This window comes from Thalassophryne amazonica, chromosome 9 (genome assembly GCF_902500255.1).
Source record: "Thalassophryne amazonica chromosome 9, fThaAma1.1, whole genome shotgun sequence".
NCBI lineage: Eukaryota > Metazoa > Chordata > Actinopteri > Batrachoidiformes > Batrachoididae > Thalassophryne > Thalassophryne amazonica.
Window position 1 is genome coordinate 71046166 of NC_047111.1, and position 18915 is coordinate 71065080.

General features: G+C 42.8%; 1 protein-coding gene across 1 annotated transcript in view; it reads right to left on the minus strand.

Annotated features, from left to right (window-relative positions):
• The window catches only part of LOC117517959, a 238004-nt gene that overhangs the window by 127967 nt on the left and 91122 nt on the right, over nucleotides 1-18915 (minus strand). Inside the window, exons 7-9 of the mRNA XM_034179081.1 lie at nucleotides 14231-14770; nucleotides 13438-14043; nucleotides 7572-7830 (exon numbers count right to left, since the gene is read on the minus strand). Coding sequence (XP_034034972.1) covers nucleotides 7572-7830; nucleotides 13438-14043; nucleotides 14231-14770 — 1405 coding nt within the window. The remainder of the gene's footprint in view (nucleotides 1-7571; nucleotides 7831-13437; nucleotides 14044-14230; nucleotides 14771-18915) is intronic.

The following is an 18915-nucleotide window of genomic DNA, read 5'->3' on the forward strand; positions in this document are numbered from 1 at the left end:
TTGGTTCGATATTTAATTAAGGCCAATGTTTCATTCATCATTTGCCTGCAGCTTCAATAAAAACCATGCTCTTGGGCTACTTTCCCAGTGCAACCTGCTCACAGTACACCATCAAACAACAACAACAACAGCAACACAATAATAATCAGCAATCACAAAGGACAAGGAAACACTTTTAATTGGTATTATTAACTTAAAATTGAATTATTTGGGGTGAATTACACCGTCATCTTACCAGAACACCATGTTGAGTGGGTCATTATTCAATGATCATGATCCCCTATCTATCGTCTGTGAGTATTTGCTTTTGGTTGTAAACCTATAAAGTAATCAAGATTTGTTACTTTCTTTAGTATGCAAATTAATTACACAAAAATCTCTGTAACATTGCGTTTCTTTAACTATAACATTTATAAATGGAAATATTAGTCTTTTCCTAATATAATAATGAAGTTTTAAAAAAGCAGCAACAACATAAACATATTCACGTAGAAATGCTAAGATTGTGACACATTTTAAATGCACTGTATATTGCACAGTCCTCCCTTCATTGATATCAGTCTTTGGTTGGAGATGTTAAACAACTGTCATACATAATGTTTTCTAAATATAAATTAGGTAAAATTATCTGGCAGTTAATTATAGGACTTGATGAAGCCAGTACTTTATACCTGGAAGAAGACAAAAAACATAGATAATCATCGTTGTGCTACTGTATTTATCACTTAGGTAGTCACGCATATCCAAACATTTCAAAGCTTCCCATCCATTTGAGGAAGCAACAGTAACAAGCAAACACTGGGTCTCGTGCATTATTTTCATAAACATCACTTAAATTTCTCAGCATCTTTTTCGTACGATGGGCTCATACGAGTGGAACACGCCAGATCTGGCAAATACAGATCATTGAAAAAATTACATGTGTAAAGCCCCCGTCACACATAGTAGAATGTGTAGGAACCATGCCTGACATGGAAAATATTGCCATAATCTGACGCAGTCAGGAGGAAAAGTATCCAGATTACCTCGTCCACACCTGCATGATGGCATCCAAAGCACATGTAAACAACAGTTTAGATGACACAGACTGCCGTCAGACAGCCATAAAAGTCTGGATGGCAAACACGGGACTGGAGCGCTGTGTTCCTCATGTGAGTGCGCAGCGCATGTGTGCGTGGCGCACATGGGCTCCGAGCACATGCGTGGGGCTGCAATTATCACTCAGCTTCAAGTCTCTCTCTCTCTGTGTGTGTGTGTGTGTGTGTGTGTGTGTGTGTGTGTGTGTGTGTGTGTGTGTGTGTGTGTGTGTGTGTGGTGTGTGTGTGTGTGTGTGTGTGTGTGTGTGTGTGTGTGTGCATAACGCTGCATGAGCCAGTGTGCGCGCACTTAGTGCCACTGGACAGCTTCGCTGAAAGTTTGCTGGCACTGGGCCATGCTGTCCCCTGTGTCAGACAGAGCCTTTCCAGGGAAGGGAACTTTAATTTCTTTTTTCTTTTTTGCTTACTTCAGGAGCACAACACAACTCTGGACACCGCGATGGTTGGATTATCACATGGGATTTTTTTATTGTGGGTGAAAGGATTTTAACCACAGGCTGCTGGGTTCGGCTCCATGTCCATGCTGTGAAACACTCCTGAGCCGCTGTTGGAGGTGAGATTCATGTTATTAATGCTGTCACAGCCTGGCACATTAGTTCTATGTCATATGTCCTACAGAGTTAGAAGGTGATCATGAGCGGTGAGGTCCATTCAGCTCAGAGCCTGACGTGTGCAACGATGCGTTACTGCGCATGAGACCACGGTGAGGCTTAGCTGGCCCGTGTTATACACAGATATGATGGAGACAATATTCACATTATTTATGTCAACTATGGGAAGGAATATTATCTGCACTGTAAGGTCTATTGTGGATATAACAGCCTGTTCAGATTTGCAGCGGCAAGCACACAGTAGCACACGGTGCTTTCAGTTTGATAGCTGCTGTTTACATTCGCTGTACATGATGATAATTCATAATTATTATCATGATGAAGTGTACCACATACATATAAACAGTTCCTTTGCGCTCCGGTGGGGGTGGACATTATTATACGTAGCACGTGCAGGTCATACAGGCAGGCTTTGCTGTGCCAGATTTATCTCGAGGTTCCCACGTATGTGCTAAAATCATTTCGGATCCCATTTTGGCACCATCAGAATATGTAAACTGCGGTCAGACGGTGCTCAGATTACACATGGACCACCGTCGGATAGGTGTCCCATCTCGATGGGACAGAGGGTTTTGAACATGTGCATCATACTCGGGGCCACCGGCCGATTTTGATCAACTATGTGGACTTCCGCAGATGGCTGTCAGAACGATTTAGAACTGAAACCTGACACTTTTTGGATGTGCGCGATTCGTCATTCTGACAACATTTGCATGATTCTGGCTATGTGTGACAGGGGTATAAATGTTCTGAATTCTTCTTGAATGTAAATCAGTGCATTCATGCAGAGAGAAAATTAACAATAACACCCCCAAAACACCAAAAAAAAAGGCTGCACACCCTGCCCATATGTCAGACGTGTTCAATTGGAAGGATTTGGATTTTTATTTTTATTATTGTTAAGAGCAACTTAAGTACTTGGAGTAGACTGATCAATAAACTCAGACGAAAGTCTCCAATTGTTAATTCTTAATTGGAATTAAAGGACCTGCTAAAGCCAGTCAAACAATAACAAGTGCTTTATACCATTTCACCCACTGAGGGTCCAGCTACCTCAATCAAACAAGGGACATACCATTCAACATTAAAGACCATCTCACCACTTACGAGGGCTGTCAATAAAGTATAGGTCCTTTTTAATTTTTTCAAAAACTATATGGATTTCATTCATATGTTTTTACGTCAGACATGCTTGAACCCTCGTGCGCATGCGTGAGTTTTTCCACGCCTGTCGGTGACGTCATTCGCCTGTGAGCACTCCTTGTGGGAGGAGTCGTCCAGCCCCTCGTCGGAATTCCTTTGTCTGAGAAGTTGCTGAGAGACTGGCGCGTTGTTTGATCAAAATTTTTTCTAAACCTGTTGAGACACATCGAAGTGGACACGGTTTCGAAAAATTAAGCTGGTTTTCAGTGAAAATTTTAACGGCTGATGAGAGATTTTGAGGTGATTCTGTCACTTTAAGGACTTCCCACGGTGCGAGACGTCGCGCAGCACTCTCAGCCGCCGTCGTCAGCCTGTTCAAGCTGAAAACCTCCACATTTCAGGCTCTATTGATCCAGGATGTCGTGAGAGAACAGAGAAGTTTCAGAAGAAGTTGGTTTCAGCATTTTATCCGGATATTCCACTGTTAAAGGAGATTTTTTTAATGAAAGACGTGCGGACGGGTCCGACGCGGTGCGGCGGCACAGGAAAAACACCTCCGTGTTGATAACCATTTGTAAAATCCAGGTGGCTTTTGATGGCTTTCAGTGGAGTGAGTATATGAGAAATTGTTTAACAGCAGGACATGTTCCAACTTGTCCTTAAGGCTTCCAACGGAGGTGTTTTTCCTGTGGCGGAGCGTCGCGGTGGCTGCGAGCCGACGCGCGGACCCGTCCGCACGTCTTTTATTAAAAAAATCTCCTTTAACAGCAAATTAAATGCACGTGCTCAATGAAAAGGCACATTATTCATAAGAGCCTAAAAACGAGTCAGAAGAGGTAGAATATGAAACATCAAATTTGACTTTCTTTTTGTGTATTGTGATCTTCTATCGCTCTCATTCTTCTGTTCTTTAGCCTTCCTTTAGGGCCCCTTCACACATAGTACGAATTTGATTGACTTGCGCATAAAGTGCGCATGAAGCAGGAATCGTATGCAAAACGTGTAAAATCGTAGCTGCCTCTAACACCTCATAGACCTGCTGCTAACATCGAACATCGAACACTGCTCATGTGGCACTTAGAAAATGTGTGGCCATTCGCACTATTAGGACAAAAACAGTCAGCAGATGATCACTGTCGAGCTGGATGTGAAATTTGTCTAAGTGCCCTCATGACTGTGGAGTTGCAAAAAGCCACACATGTGGTGCATATGCCTTGCACAGGCGTGTGTATCACACCCCCCCCCCCCCACACACACACACACTCCCCCCAACACAGCTGATGTGCCAGGGGGGAGGGGGAGCACACTTGCATAAAATGCTTATATGTTTGTACAGATGTGATCACATGGGGGCCGGACAGCAAAGTCTGATCGCACACAACATGGGGGAGGGGCCTGTCAGCTGATCATGGCACACTGACATCTGGATGATGTGTTAGTGCAAACATTACAAACACAGAAATCACCACCAGGACAGGTATATAAATAATTACATAACAAGTAACGAAAATGAATGACCACGTAACACAGAGTGACACGATGGTCTGTGCTCTGGGCGGACATCACTACATGCTTCCATGTGGCTTACAGTGGAGTGGATTGTGTGTGTGTGTGTGTGTGTGTGTGTGTGTGTGTGTGTGTGTGTGTGTGTGTGGTGTGTGTGTGGTGGTGTGTGTGTGTGTGTTCAAAGAACTAGCACCGTCAATTTGCTCTACCAATTTCAATTTTTTCAATTTAATTGCGCCAAATCACAACAAAAGCCATCTCAAGGTGCCTCACATGGAACAATTCAACATAAAATTTAAATAAATAATAAAAATAAATAAAAAATTTCAAATAATAATTAAAAAGAGAAGTAAAAGAATAAAACTGATAAAAAAATGACAACTATTCATAAGAAAGTGAATAAAAATGGGTTTCAGTCTTGACTTCCACAGACTCTAACTGCCTCACAGTCGCAGGAAGACTGTTCCATCTGTTGAAGACTGTTCTATCAAATAGTCGTCTGTCAGCAACACAAACTCCGCCATGTAGTTTTTAAAGCTTAGCACCGTGCACTTGTGCACATGTTGTAGTTCCAAAAAATAAAAGACTGTGTACTTCCTCAGTGCAGCGAAAAAAAAATTCACATCTGAAATTAGTCCCAGCTTTTCATTCTAACTTCCTCCTAACAGCTCCTAATGCAAAGTACCAGGCAGGGGCGAGACAGCAAACGTGATCAAATAACAAACCTGGTCAGTACACGAGCAAACTGGGTTTTAATGGATTGTAAAAACAGTTGCATTTTCATTCCTTCTCATGAGTTACATAATGTATCTGTAAAGTTATGTTTATTATAGATGTGCTGCGTGCCATGACATGCCTTGACATGCAGCGACACACAGTGACACACAGTGTTTTTAAATAGGTTGCATAGTGTTCATGACTAGGTCACTCAAGTGGCACGAAAATAATGCATGCCAGAAATGATCAACATTTCAAAATTTCATGCCAGTGTGCACAGTTTACAATGGTTTACGACGCGTTTACTCACTGGCACGTCATTGCCAGTGTGGGGATCAAATTTCTGCAAGTGTCAAGGTGCCTTAAGTACCGGGTACATGCAGAAGTTACAGCAAGTGTGGACACAGTGCCCTTTCCAAAACTCATTATCATGACAATTGTGCTAAATCACTATGGTAATTATGTAAGTATTAACAGGTGACTGCTATATAATTGCTATAGTGAGTATAAAAGAGATTAAGATTGCTACTTTAAAGGTTAAAAAGATGTCAGTTGCAGTCCACAGCGCAAAAGAAAATAAAGTACTTATTGACCACATCCATCCATTTTCTTCCGCTTTATCTGGAGTCGGGTCGCAGGGGCAGCAGCTCAAGCAAAGCCACCCAGACCTCCCGATCCACACACACCTCCCCCAGCTCCTCCGGGGGAACCCCAAGGCGTTCCCAAACCAGCCGAGAGATGTAGTCCCTCCAGCGTGTCCTGGGTCTTCCCTGGGGCCATCCTCCCAATGGGACATGCCCGGACACACCTCTCCAGCGAGGGCGTCCCAGTGGGTCATCTCTGGAAAAGATGCTCGAGCCACCTCACATGACTCCTTTCAACGTTGAGGAGCAGCGGCTCGACTCCGACCCTCCTCCCGAGTGACCGAGCTCCTCACTCTATCTCTAAGGGAGCGCCCAGCCACCCTGCAGAGGAAACTCATCTCGGCCGCTTGTACTCGCGATCTCGTTCTTTCGGTCATGAGCCCAATCTCATGACCATAGGTGAGGATCGGAACGTAGATCGATCGGTAAATTGAGAGCTTTGCCCCCCTACTCAGCTCTCTCTTCACCACAACGGTCCGATACAGCGACTGCATCACTGCAGATGCTGCACCGATCCGTCTATCGATCTCACGCTCCATCCGTCCCTCAATCGTGAACAAGACCCCGAGATACTTAAACTTCTCCACTTGAGGCAAGGACACTCCACTGACCTGAAGAGGGCAAAGCACTTTTTTCCGGTCGAGAACCATGGCCTCAGATTTGGAGGTGCTGATTTTCATCCCGGACGCTTCACACTCGGCTGCAAACCGCCCCAGTGCACGCTGAAGGTCCTGATTTGACGAAGCCAGCAGAACCACATCGTCCGCAAACAGCAGAGACGAGATTCTGTGGTTCCCAAACCAGACCCCCTCTACACCCTGGCTGCGCTTAGAAATTCTGTCCATAAAAATAATGAACAGAACCGGTGACAAAGGGCAGTGCTGCCCCTTATTAACACATTGTCGGATTAAATCCTGCCCCCCTTCCACCACCCAGCCATCCCCACACACAAAAGAGAAAATCCACTAACCTGCAGTGTAAACACTGTTCACCAATGCTGTGTGTTAAGTATGCATGTTGGTGCTTATCCATGCAATGTGTGTCAGTGGGTGCACGGCAAAATGACTCCAGCAGGAAGATACAGACATTACTTAAGCGTTAATTACTTTACACTTCAAAGCCTGTATTTCCCAGAGGGGCGGGCCACTCCGAAGCACCATACATATGTATTAAAAAGGATTATGGTAACAATGCTGGGCACATGACGACTATGCTGATCATTTCTGCGTGTGTATATTTCTGTTTCTAATCTATGTCCGGGTTATCTCACAGTGGAAGGAAGCAGACAGAATGTGCACGGAGGTGATAAATGGAGTTGCCTTGCAGCTCTGTGCTTGGAGATGAGCAAATTTAATACCTTGATATTTTAATATCAGTGAAAATGCCACGTAAATCTGACTTTAGCAGGCAGACATGGCATCTGAATGACATGTCTGCAGCGTTTACAGAGAAATTGCAAGAAACCTATACATATACGTTTAGATTTATTTTGTTTGTAGCCATGTAGAGCAGAAAATCTCTCCATGAAATGTTTTTTATTCTAAAGGCTTCCGACAAGATCAGACAAAATTAATCTCAGAGAATAAATTTTTAATGAGCCACCTTCATCTTGGGCCAAACTGGGGGGAGCCAGTCCCACAAATGTGCACTGCTACAAAGGAGAAGAAAGATTAGTGACTCCCTTGTGTGAGATTCTGGGTTGCTGAAAGAAAAAATGAAAGCCTGATATGCTGTAGCTCAAAATGAGCCAGGTCCAGCTCTTTGTTTTCCATAAGGTTCCATAAAGCTCCTCAAAGACATAAAGTTACCTGATATCTTTCTTCACATGGCAGATTTTTCGATGACAATATTACCTGTGTTTTCTCTGCTGCTTTGACCCATCGCTGGACTGACAGGCTGCACAGGCTGACTGAACACCAGCGTTGACTTCTGACCTTGACCAGACCCTCGAATCTTGGCTGAGCCAGTGGTTGTCCTGGTAACGGCTCCCAGGCCAAGACGTAGACCCCTTCCAGACCGCAGCAGACTGCCACTCCCTCCAGCATGGTCTGCTGTTCTGGGCTGCAGCTGGTCATCAGAGGAACCGCCTTTAAAACTGGTAGATCTTCCATTCTGCACACAGCCATAAAGGAATTATTAACTTTAAAATGTTCTGTCAGGTGATTGTTTCATGACATGTATTGGTTTCAAACAGGGGTGTAACCATGAATTTATTTGCCAGGTTTTACTCACCTCTGTTTACAACATGTTGTCACTGATGCTTGAAGTGATTTGAAACATTGAATATCTCAAAGAGTTGGCTCATTTATTGCAGTTGGTTTTTTATTGCTTTCGTGAATTGTTTTGTGAAGCATTTGGTAAAAAAAAAAAAAAAAAAAAAAAAATCATTCATATCATACTCATTCACAAGTACTTGGACAATGTCAGCATTTTAGTAATTTTTCCTCTGGACACCACTACAATAGAGTTGAAATGAGACAATGAACAGGGTTGGGTAAGATTACTTTGAAATGTAATCCAAAAGTAATCAGATTACAAGTAATCCAAATCTGTGTACATACATACATGTAATCCACATGTATTCTTTCAAAGTAATCCTACCCAACCTTGACAATGAATATGTACGTGTTACCTATAAAACACACAAAAAACATAGCTAGCTCAAGAAAAAAATCCATCAATAAATTATCATACTCAGCTATACCAAATATGCTGTAGCCCAAAGATAACAGAGCGCCATGATGCACTGAACGGATCATCAGTAAAAGTTGTCCAGGCAGAAACCTCTTTTGCGTTGTTTGTACTTCAGATGTGTCTAGATAGTGAGAAAAATAAGTATTTCACACCCTGCGATTTTGCAAGTTCTCCCCACTTAGAAATCATGGAGGGGTCTGAAATTTTCATCTTAGGTGCATTCCACTGTGAGAGACAATCTAAAAAAAAAAAAAAAAAAAAAAAATCAAATGTATGATTTTTTTTAATAATTTATTTGTATGTTACTGGCTACAAATAGTATTTGAACACCTACCAACCAGCAAGAATTCTGGCGCACACAGACCTGTTAATGTTTCTTTAAGAAGCCCTCTTATTCTGCACACTTACCTGTATTAATTGCACCTGTTTGAACTTGTTATCTGTGTAAAAGACACCTGTTCACACACTCAATCAATCACATTCCAACCTGTCCACCATAGCCAAGACCAAAGAGGCTGTCTAAGGACACAAGGGACACAACTGTAGACTCCACAAGGCTGGATGGACTACAGGACAACAGACAAGCAGCTTGGTAGAAGACAACTGTTATGATTATTTATTAGAAAGTGGAAAGAAACACAAGATGACTGTCAATCTCCTGCGGTCTGGGATTCCTGCAAGATCTCACTTTGTGGGCAAGGATGAGTCTGAGAAAGCTCAGAACTACACAGGAGAGACCTGGTCAATGACCTGAAGACACAGTCACAAAGATTACATTAGTAACACATGATGCTGTCATGGTTTAAAATCCTGCAGGGCAGCAAGGCCCCCTGCTCAAGCCAGCACATGTCCAGGCCCATTTGAAGTTCACCTGACCATCTGGATGATCCAGAGGAGGCAATGGGAGAAGGTCATGTGGTCAGATGAACCAGAATAGAGCTTTTTGGAATCAACTCCACTTACCATGTTTAGAGGATGAGAACAACTCCAAGAAAACCGTCCCAACCGTGAAGCATGGGGGTGGAAACATCATACTCTGGGGGTGCTCTTCTGCAAAGGGGACAGGACGACTGCACCATATTGAAGGGAGGATGGATGGGGTCATGGATTGCAAGATTTTGGCAAACAACCTCCTTCCCTCAGTAAGAGCATTGAAGATGGGTCATGGCTGGGTCTTCCAGCATGGCAATGACCCCAAACACACAGCCAGGGCAACTAAGGAGGGGCTCCGCAAGAAGAATTTCAAGGTCCTGGAGTGGCCTGGCCAGTCTCCAGAACTGAACTCAATAGAAAATCTTTGGAGGGAGCTGAAACTCCAAACCTGAAAGATTTGGAGAAGATCTGTATGGAGGAGTGGACCAAAATCCCTGCTGCAGTGTGTGCAAACCTGGTGAAAAACTACAGGAAACGTTTCACCTCTGTAATTGCAAACAAAGGCTACTGTACCAAATATTAACATTGATTTTCACACGTGTTCAAATACTTATTTGCAGCAGTAACATACAAATAAATTATTAAAAAAAAATCATACATTGTGAATTTCCGTTTTTTTTTTTTGTTGTTTTTTTTTTTAGATTATGTCTCTCACAGTGGACATGCACCTAAGATGAAAATTTCAGACCCCTCCATAATTTCTAAATGGGAGAACTTGCAAAATCGCAGGGTGTTCAAATACTTTTTCCTCATTGTATTTGCAGAGCATCTGTGTTTTTTTGTATATATCATCTGGATCTGTAGCAGACAAGTTATCAAATCATGTTATTGCACATGCTGACAGTCTCTGAAGGAGTTACCCTACGGCCGCATCAGCTACAAATGAGGGCGACAAGCAGTTCCCTTTGTCCCTTGATGGCCATTCCCGAGCGTTCACGTAAACATCTCTGTAAGATGTCTTGTAAGTCCCTTCAGAGGTGTTATCTGGTTCCAGAAACAGCTTTTTTAGATTTCACTTTTAACAAAAGATTTTGTCACGGAAAGCCGCGCGGAGGCTTCGCATGTCAGGACCGATTCGCTGATTGAGCGAGACAAAGGAACACCTCCGTTTCGGAGTGCCAGGGGACAAGTTGGGACATGCCCAGCTCTCCACAATTTCTCTTATACTCACTGGGCTGATAAGCATTGAAAGTGGCTGATGTCCAGCTCTTGTGATAACCAGAGAAATTGCTCACAAAGGTCCCAGCTCCACACAGCCATCCGTTTAGAAATGATGTGGTGTTTTCTGCCTCTCGATGGCGGCTCAGAGCGCAGCACACCGTGCACCATTGTGGGGCGTCCTTAAAGCTGTAGTAACAGTCCTTATTCTCTGTGAAGCCCGTAAAATTTTCACCGAAAGCCGGATAAATTTTTCAAATGGTTTCCAGCTGCCTGTCTCTAACAGTTTCTGAAAAAATTCTGATGGCCAAAAAAGCCCAAATCATTCCGCCATTTCCTCGCAATGAAACAACGACGAGAGGGGTGGAGCAGTGCTCACTCAAAGCCTGCCCACAGGCGAATGACGCAACCGACAGGCGTGGAAAAACTCACGCATGAGCACGAAGGTTCAAGCTTGGCTGACGTAAAAACATATGAATCAAATCCATATAGTTTTTGAAAAAAATAAAAAGGTACAATACTTTTTGGACAGACCTCGTATACAGTCATAGGTGTATTTTTGGCATAATGTGATATAAACCAATCAGAGAGTGATCCGTCACCTCCCAGGGCTGAAGTATGCTATGAACCTTATGGTATTTACACAATGTAGGTGTAGGACATACATTGCATGGAAGCTACAAATGAAATTTGTAGTCTGTGCATTGCTTTGCTCAAGATCTTAGTTTCCCAAATGTTCAGCATCAATTAGAATCAACTTGTGGCTAACCATGTGCAACATATATTTACCACAGAATTTCATGATTGTGCCACTTGTTTGAAAATGAAATTTTGTTCTTTTCACATATCTGCTCTTTTCTGCATGATTTATAAGCTCTGGGTACAAGTAATAAACAGACTTATAAAACATGGAGTTGGACGATATTGGCGCCAAAAGAAAATGGAACATAAACTCAGAGGGAAGCTGTCATTTGAACTCCTAAACATCACAGTATAATATATAGTGTTTGCTCTCATGGGTCCTGTCCTCTGTACCTGTCAAAATGCTAACATGCAGTACCATATGAAGCTCAGAGAAACATCTGGTCCCAGTGGGCTTTGCATTGCAGCTTGCACAAACTGTTTATTTTCACATCTTAATATTTGATGGCAGTATCAATATGAATGCAAGATGAAGAAGCTGCTTAATCAGAATCAATAAAAATCATTTTCAAATCATTCGGAGTAGAGGATCAGGCAGCCCTTATGCTGCAGATCTGCAATCAGTTATATGTGGATTACTGAGGGATAGAAATGATTGACATAAGTTATAGATTTAAAGTCAACAAATTTAAAACAGATATGTTGTTTTACTAAACATCAATGAAGCATCACAAAAATAATACTACAGCAGATACACTAAACCACCTCTTCCAAGGGCATTATATTGTTACCAGCGCAAAGTTCAAAAGCCAGCATCTGTGTATGGGGGTGTGTTAGTGCCCATGACATGGGCAACTTACACATCTGTGATGGCACCATCAATGCTGAAAGGTACATCCAGGTTTTGGAACAACACATGCTGCCATCCAAGCAACGTCTTTTTCAGGGACGTCCCTGCTTATTTCAGCAAGACAATGCCAAACCATATTCTGCACGTGTTACAACAGTGTGGCTTCATAGTAAAAGAGTGCAGGTACTAGACTGGCCTGCCTGCAGTCCAGACGTGTCGCCCATTGAAAATGTGTGGTGCATTATGAAGCCAAAATACGACAACGGAGACCCCGGAGTGTTGAACAACTGAAGTCGTCCATCAAACAAGAATGGGAAAGAATTCCACCTACAAAGCTTCAACAATTAGTGTCCTCAGTTCCCAAATGCTTATTGAGTGTGTTAGAAGGAAAGGTGATGTAACACAGTGGTAAACATACCTCTGTCCCAGCTTTTTTGAAACATGTTGCAGGCATCCATTTCAAAATGAGCAAATATTTGCACAAAAACAATAAAGTTTATCAGTTTGAACATTAAACATCTTGTCTTTGTGGGTGTATTCAACTGAATATAGGTTGAAGAGGATTTGCAAATCACTGTATTCTGTTTTATTTACATTTTACACAACGTTCCAACTTCATTGGAATTGGGTTTGTATAACTATTATTGGAGTCCTTTGGCCATATGTACATTAAAAATGTGATCAATATTTCATTTCAAGAACAATTTTCAAAAATGTTGACAAATGCCTTATTTGACATTGTTGACAGAAGAAGAAAAAAGTTATGAATTTTCCCTTTTAACTGTAACAATATTAAAATATAATGGATTCTTTGTTAGCCTTACAACATTCCACCACCAAATTTCATAAAAATTGGTCTACATGTTTCTGATTAATCATAGCATCAAACAAACAAACAAAAACCAGCCAATAGATATGTGTGAAAACACAACATTGGTAGAAATATTATAATAGTATAAAACAGTGCTAAAAATTACACACTCTCACACTCATCTTCAACCACTTAGTCCAACTAAGGATCGCGGGGGGCTGGAGTGTATCCCAGCAGTCATACAGCGCGAGGCGGAGTACACCCAGGACAGGACGCCAGTCTGTCACAGGGCCACAAACAGACAAACACATACACACCCACAGACACACCTATGGACAATTTAGAGATTCCAATCCACCTAACCCGCATGTCTTTGGATGTGGGAGGAAACCAGAGCACCTGGAGGAAACCCACACAAACACGGGGCGAACCTGCAAACTCCACACAGAAAGGCCACAGGTGGGAATTGATCCCATGACCTTCTAGCTGTGAGCCAACAGTGTTAACCACTGAGCCGCCCTCTAAAAATTACAATGCAAGCCTTTTTATTTATTTATTTATTTATGAATGCCTCCTCTAAAATTTTCAAAAATTACATCAAGCAAATATTGTGCAGCACTAAAATTCTTACCTCTGATGGTGTCGCACAGAAGTTGTCTGCTTTGCCACCCAGTTTCAGGGTCCCCGGGTGGCTGTGTGTATGTGCAGGGGGGATGGTATTTGTGTGCCCAGGGGGCCTGATGCTCCTGCTTATCATTCCTGATGGGAAGATGTTTGCCTGCATCTCTTGGCGGTACTTGTCATAAAGTAGATTGGAGGCACTGATTACTGGGGCTCCTCGTGTTTCTACCTCAGGCTTGAGAGGGTCCTTAGTGGTCTCTTTGAGAGAGCTGGGGCTGTAAGCTGGGAGCTTTGATGGTAGAGAGGATACCTGATAAGACCCATCAACCACCTGGGGCTTAAACAGAGGATTCTTTCTGACATACGTAATGATTTTTGGGCGAACTCCTTTCGGTTTTGGGGCATGCTTAGGAGAAGGGGAGCTTTCTTTGGGACTGGAGTTGTGATTAGAGCTTGGGGAGCTCTGCTGGCTATTAAGAGGCGCTTTGGGGATTCCAGTTGTGCTTATATTAGTTTTGACCAGTGCTCTCAAGCAACTGTTGCCATAGCCCTGAGCTGACATCTGTAAACAGGGTTGTATCCTGACTGTGTGTGCCTGACAACTCCAGAGACACTCCTAGAAGGAAGGAACATGGAGGGATGTCTACGTGGAGAGCCCTGGGGTGTCCTAAGAGGGGAGTGAGGAGGGGAAGATGACCTGGAATCAACACCAGTTCTGTTTAGACTTGAGCAATGCAGTCTGTGGGTTAGCTGAGCCTGGGGTCTATTCTCAAAGGTGGAAGGACTAGGTGGGGTGATATTACGTGGTACAGTAGCTCGTTGCTTTTCCACTGGTGGGGCATCTTCTTGGAAGCCTGGTTTGGCTGTCTGGGCTGTGACGCTCCAGATGTGTTGTACAGGTGAGAAAAATCTGATGGTTCACGTAAAGATGATTTTGTAAACATTCTATTTGTCTCATAACTGTGTGAGTCTTGAGAGGAGTTGGAGGAAGAACTTTGTCCTGTGTCACTTTGTTGAACACTGGGGATCAGCTCTATTAAACTCCTCCCTCTACCCATTTCTGTCTGGCAGAGGGGTCTGACCAGCTGTTGTCTTCGGGGTGGCAGAACTCGCTCCTCAAATCCTGCTTTTCTCCTTTGGCCCAGCCCACCCTCAGAGGACAGTCCATTTCTGGGATGATTTCCATCCTGTCTCTGGTCTTGACAATGGTACTGGGACCGCTCTTCCAGGTCATGCTTTTCCTGCAGATCTAAAGGTGATTTGTTGCGGATGGCCTCAGCAGGAGGAGCCCTTTTTCTGGTTTGGGCTGAGGTAGTCAGGTTGACATTGGGATATGGGCTAACCTTAGAGTTGGACAAAGACATGAGAGACTGTGCTTGTCCAGTACAATCCAGAGCACTAGATAGGCTCCCACTGAGGCTAATGGCTGACAGACTGGAGACAAACACGTTTGTTTCAGACTTGGTCTCTTTCAAACCTCCCTTCCGTCTATCCTTATCTCCCACTGTTCCTGACCTGGTGTGTTTTGCGCCTGTCACACATGCATCCAGCTCTTCAGTGCTATAACAGGTGTTCTTTTGCACATCTTTGCTCCTATGCATTCTACTCTCCACTTTGTTGCTGGCATTGTCGTTTCTCTTCCCACCAGTTGAAGCAGAGCTGGCAGTCGAACTGGAGGATATGGACATAGGACCCCTCATCTTTTTCCATCTCTGGTGCTTGCTCCATCATCATCATCTCAGTCTCCTCATCCTGATTCCTATTTCCCAATAACATGTGTATGTCCGAGACTCCAACAGCTCGAAATCTCTGAGTCCAGAATCCATGCACTGCTGCTCAGATGCCCAAATTAAAACCTTTTGACTGGCTTCACTCTGAGAGTCTAAAAGTGGAATGGAGCTTGAGGTGTATACTGTATCCCTCTCCAAACCACTTTCTTCTTGATCGCTCATTGAAGACATTCGATTGGCATTATCATCCCAGACAAGCTGACCTGGATCTGAGTTTTGTGTGTCATCTTCACTCTTGTATCTATGTTAATCTTCAGTCCTTGAAAATTAGTTGGGATGCTCATGCTGGACCAAATCTTTGGCAATTCTAAAGACACCTAAAAAATCCTGAAGCCATTTATAAAGTTACAAATGTTTTTTTTGTCTCTCTCTCTCTCTCCTCCACTCTCTTCTCTCTCTCTCCTCTCTCTCTCTCTCTCTCTCTCTCTCTCTCTCTCTGCTGATACTTCTTTCCTCTGAAGATCCCTCCTTCAGTGTTTGTGTGATGATAGTCCTTTACTTGATTAGTGAAAAAGAGATTTGACATTTCATGTGTTCTTCTTCAGACCTTCAGATGTTTTCCTTCTGATGGCTCATCAGGGAGAGGCAACGATCTGCAAAAAAACAAAAGAAAAAAAAAAAAGCACAAAATAAATTATAGACAGGACTAAGTAATGAAGATAGTCTCATTGCATAAGTGTGGATTATTTTCCTAACAAAGCTAAAAGTAAAGATTCATGCAGCTTTGATTGATTGCTTCACTATCAGTGATTGCTCAAAGCTTGTATGTGATTTGTGAGTAAGATTAGAGCAATGGACAGGGTCAAACACACAACAGACAGCTAGAAATTAAACAAACCTGTAAGCAGCATCACTTATTAGAGTACATCCCTCCACTAAGGGTCAACAAACCTGTAGAATTGGACCTTTATTTACTTGGTGTTTTGATTTAGTTTCTTTATTCTGGCTACCCATTTTAACTCCTCTTAAGTCTGTTTTTATCTGTTTTTAGTAGTTTTATTGTTCTTATATGTTGTGATGTTATTGTGGTTTTATACGGGCTGCTCAAATTTAATTGCCCCTTGTGGGATTAATGAAGTTGTTTGTTTGATTGATTGATTGATTGATTGATTGATTGATTGATTGGACCACTATCTAGATCTAAAGCCACTGGTATTTGAGAACAATCACTTTCAATTCACTTCAGTTTCTGCCATCATCTATGCATTCAGTCATTTTTTGACTTAATAACCAACATTCATGATATTAACCTCTGGATAAGCAGGTGTGTGTGTGGATCAGGAGGTCTGGGCGGCTTTGCTTGAGATGCTGCCCCTGCGACCCGACTCCGGATAAAGCGGAAGAAAATGGATGGCTGGATGGATAGATAACTTCTGGATATGCATACACTCAAAAGCAACCTAAAGGAATTACAGGCTTTTCATCACAAATGAATATACATGGACACATATGCAGCAAAGCAACCACATAAGCAGACAAGACATCAATTATGTTCCAGTTTATCTAACATTATAGGCCATCACGGCCCTGGAGAGGACTGAGAGCATTTTCATTTTAAATCCTTTGTCTTTTGCATCCTACTGAAGCACCACTTGCAATTAAATTAGGTTAATTTAAGTGTAAAATCTGTTGTGCCAGGTGACTAGATGCGCTGAAGAAGTGCAATAATGTTCATATCATAACCACCAGTGGAGGTACAGCTGCAGTACGAGGATCGTAATGATCAGATGATGATGGATGTTTGCTGTAAGCTATGAATGGAAGAAATAAGTGAAGATAGAAGTGCAGGAGAGTGTTTGGTTATGAGTGAGAGAATGACCCCCGGGAATGGTGGAGTAGCGCAGGCTACGAGGAACGAAGGGTGCAAAGTGATTTATAATGAGTTTTGTTCCTCAAGCGACATTAAAAAATAGAACAAGGAGTGGGTGTGAACATCTGTAACAAAGTACAATTTTCTGTGTTGGTGTAAGATACACTACATACATGCTGTAATACACGTGTAAAAACAACTTACATACTGTACAGCTGTTTTGTGGTTAATATGCATTTCATGCTTAATATGCATGGTTTTTTATGGCAAAGACAAATGGTTGTCAATAACTACTTGTCTCTAATGGGAGGAGTAGGAATTCCACTTCAGGAGGAATAAATCCATAGTGTAGCTCTGCTCAGTACAGCAGTGTTAGCACTCCTCTCTCAGCACGTCTCTTCCAACAGGCCATATGGCTGATCACACCAGTGTGCAGATCTGGGGTATTCATCTCAACATAAAGCAACTATGCTGCAAGATGGACATAAATGAGGGAACCATTCATATTACAGCTTCAAGTAATCTAATATGATTTATTTTTGGACAGTTTTAATTTCTGAGTAGTGTTACAATACCAATTATATATACAGGCATATATATTGTATGACTTTATTAAGATTTGAACCACTTGAAAAAAACGACCCATAAGTGATGTGACTGCTGAGAGAACATTCAAACCAGACACTTACATAGAAATGTGAATGTGATCTGTCTGGAATAACGTATTAACCCATATGATAAAGTCTATACAGCGTGCATGAAGATGAAATTCTACCCTATACCCATGTTTTTTCATATTGGACTGAATATAGGGCCCTGTCCCACTGGGAGAGGATTATTACACTGAGTATACAAAATTAAGGGCGTTCGTTGTCGTCCGCAACAAAAAATGGCCAAAAATGACAAATGTCCCAGTATGAATTACGGATTACACTCAACAAAAATATAAACGCAAACACTTTGGTTTTGTTCCCATTTTGTATGAGATGAACTCAAGATCTAAAACTTTTTCCACATACACAATATCACCATTTCCCTCAAATATTGTTCACAAACCAGTCTAAATCTGTGATAGTGAGCACTTCTCCTTTGCTGAGATAATCCATCCCACCTCACAGGTGTGCCATATCAAGATGCTGATTAGACACCATGATTAGTGCACAGGTGTGCCTTAGACTGTCCACAATAAAAGGCCACTCTGAAAGGTGCAGTTTTGTTTTATTGGGGGGGGGGGGATACCAGTCAGTATCTGGTGTGGCCACCATTTGCCTCATGCAGTGCAACACATCGCCTTTGCATAGAGTTGATCAGGTTGTCAATTGTGGCCTGTGGAATGTTGGTCCACTTCCTCTTCAATGGCTGTGCGAAGTTGCTGGATATTGGCAGGAACTGGTACACGCTGTCGTATACGCCGGTCCAGAGCATCCCAAACATGCTCAATGGGTGACATGTCCGGTGAGTATGCCGGCCATGCAAGAACTGGGACATTTTCCGCTTCCAAGAATTGTGTACAGATCCTTGCAACATGGGGCCGTGCATTATCCTGCTGCAACATGAGGTGATGTTCTTGGATGTGTATGGCACAACAATGGGCCTCAGGATCTCGTCACGGTATCTCTGTGCATTCAAAATGCCATCAATAAAATGCACCTGTGTTCTTTGTCCATAACAGACGCCTGCCCATACCATAACCCCCACCGCCACCATCGGCCACTCGATCCACAACATTGACATCAGAAAACCCACACGACGCCACACACGCTGTCTGCCATCTGCCCTGGACAGTGTGAACCGGGATTCATCCGGTGAAGAGAACACCTCTCCAACGTGCCAAACGCCACCGAATGTGAGCATTTGCCCAGTCAAGTTGGTTACGACGACAAACTGG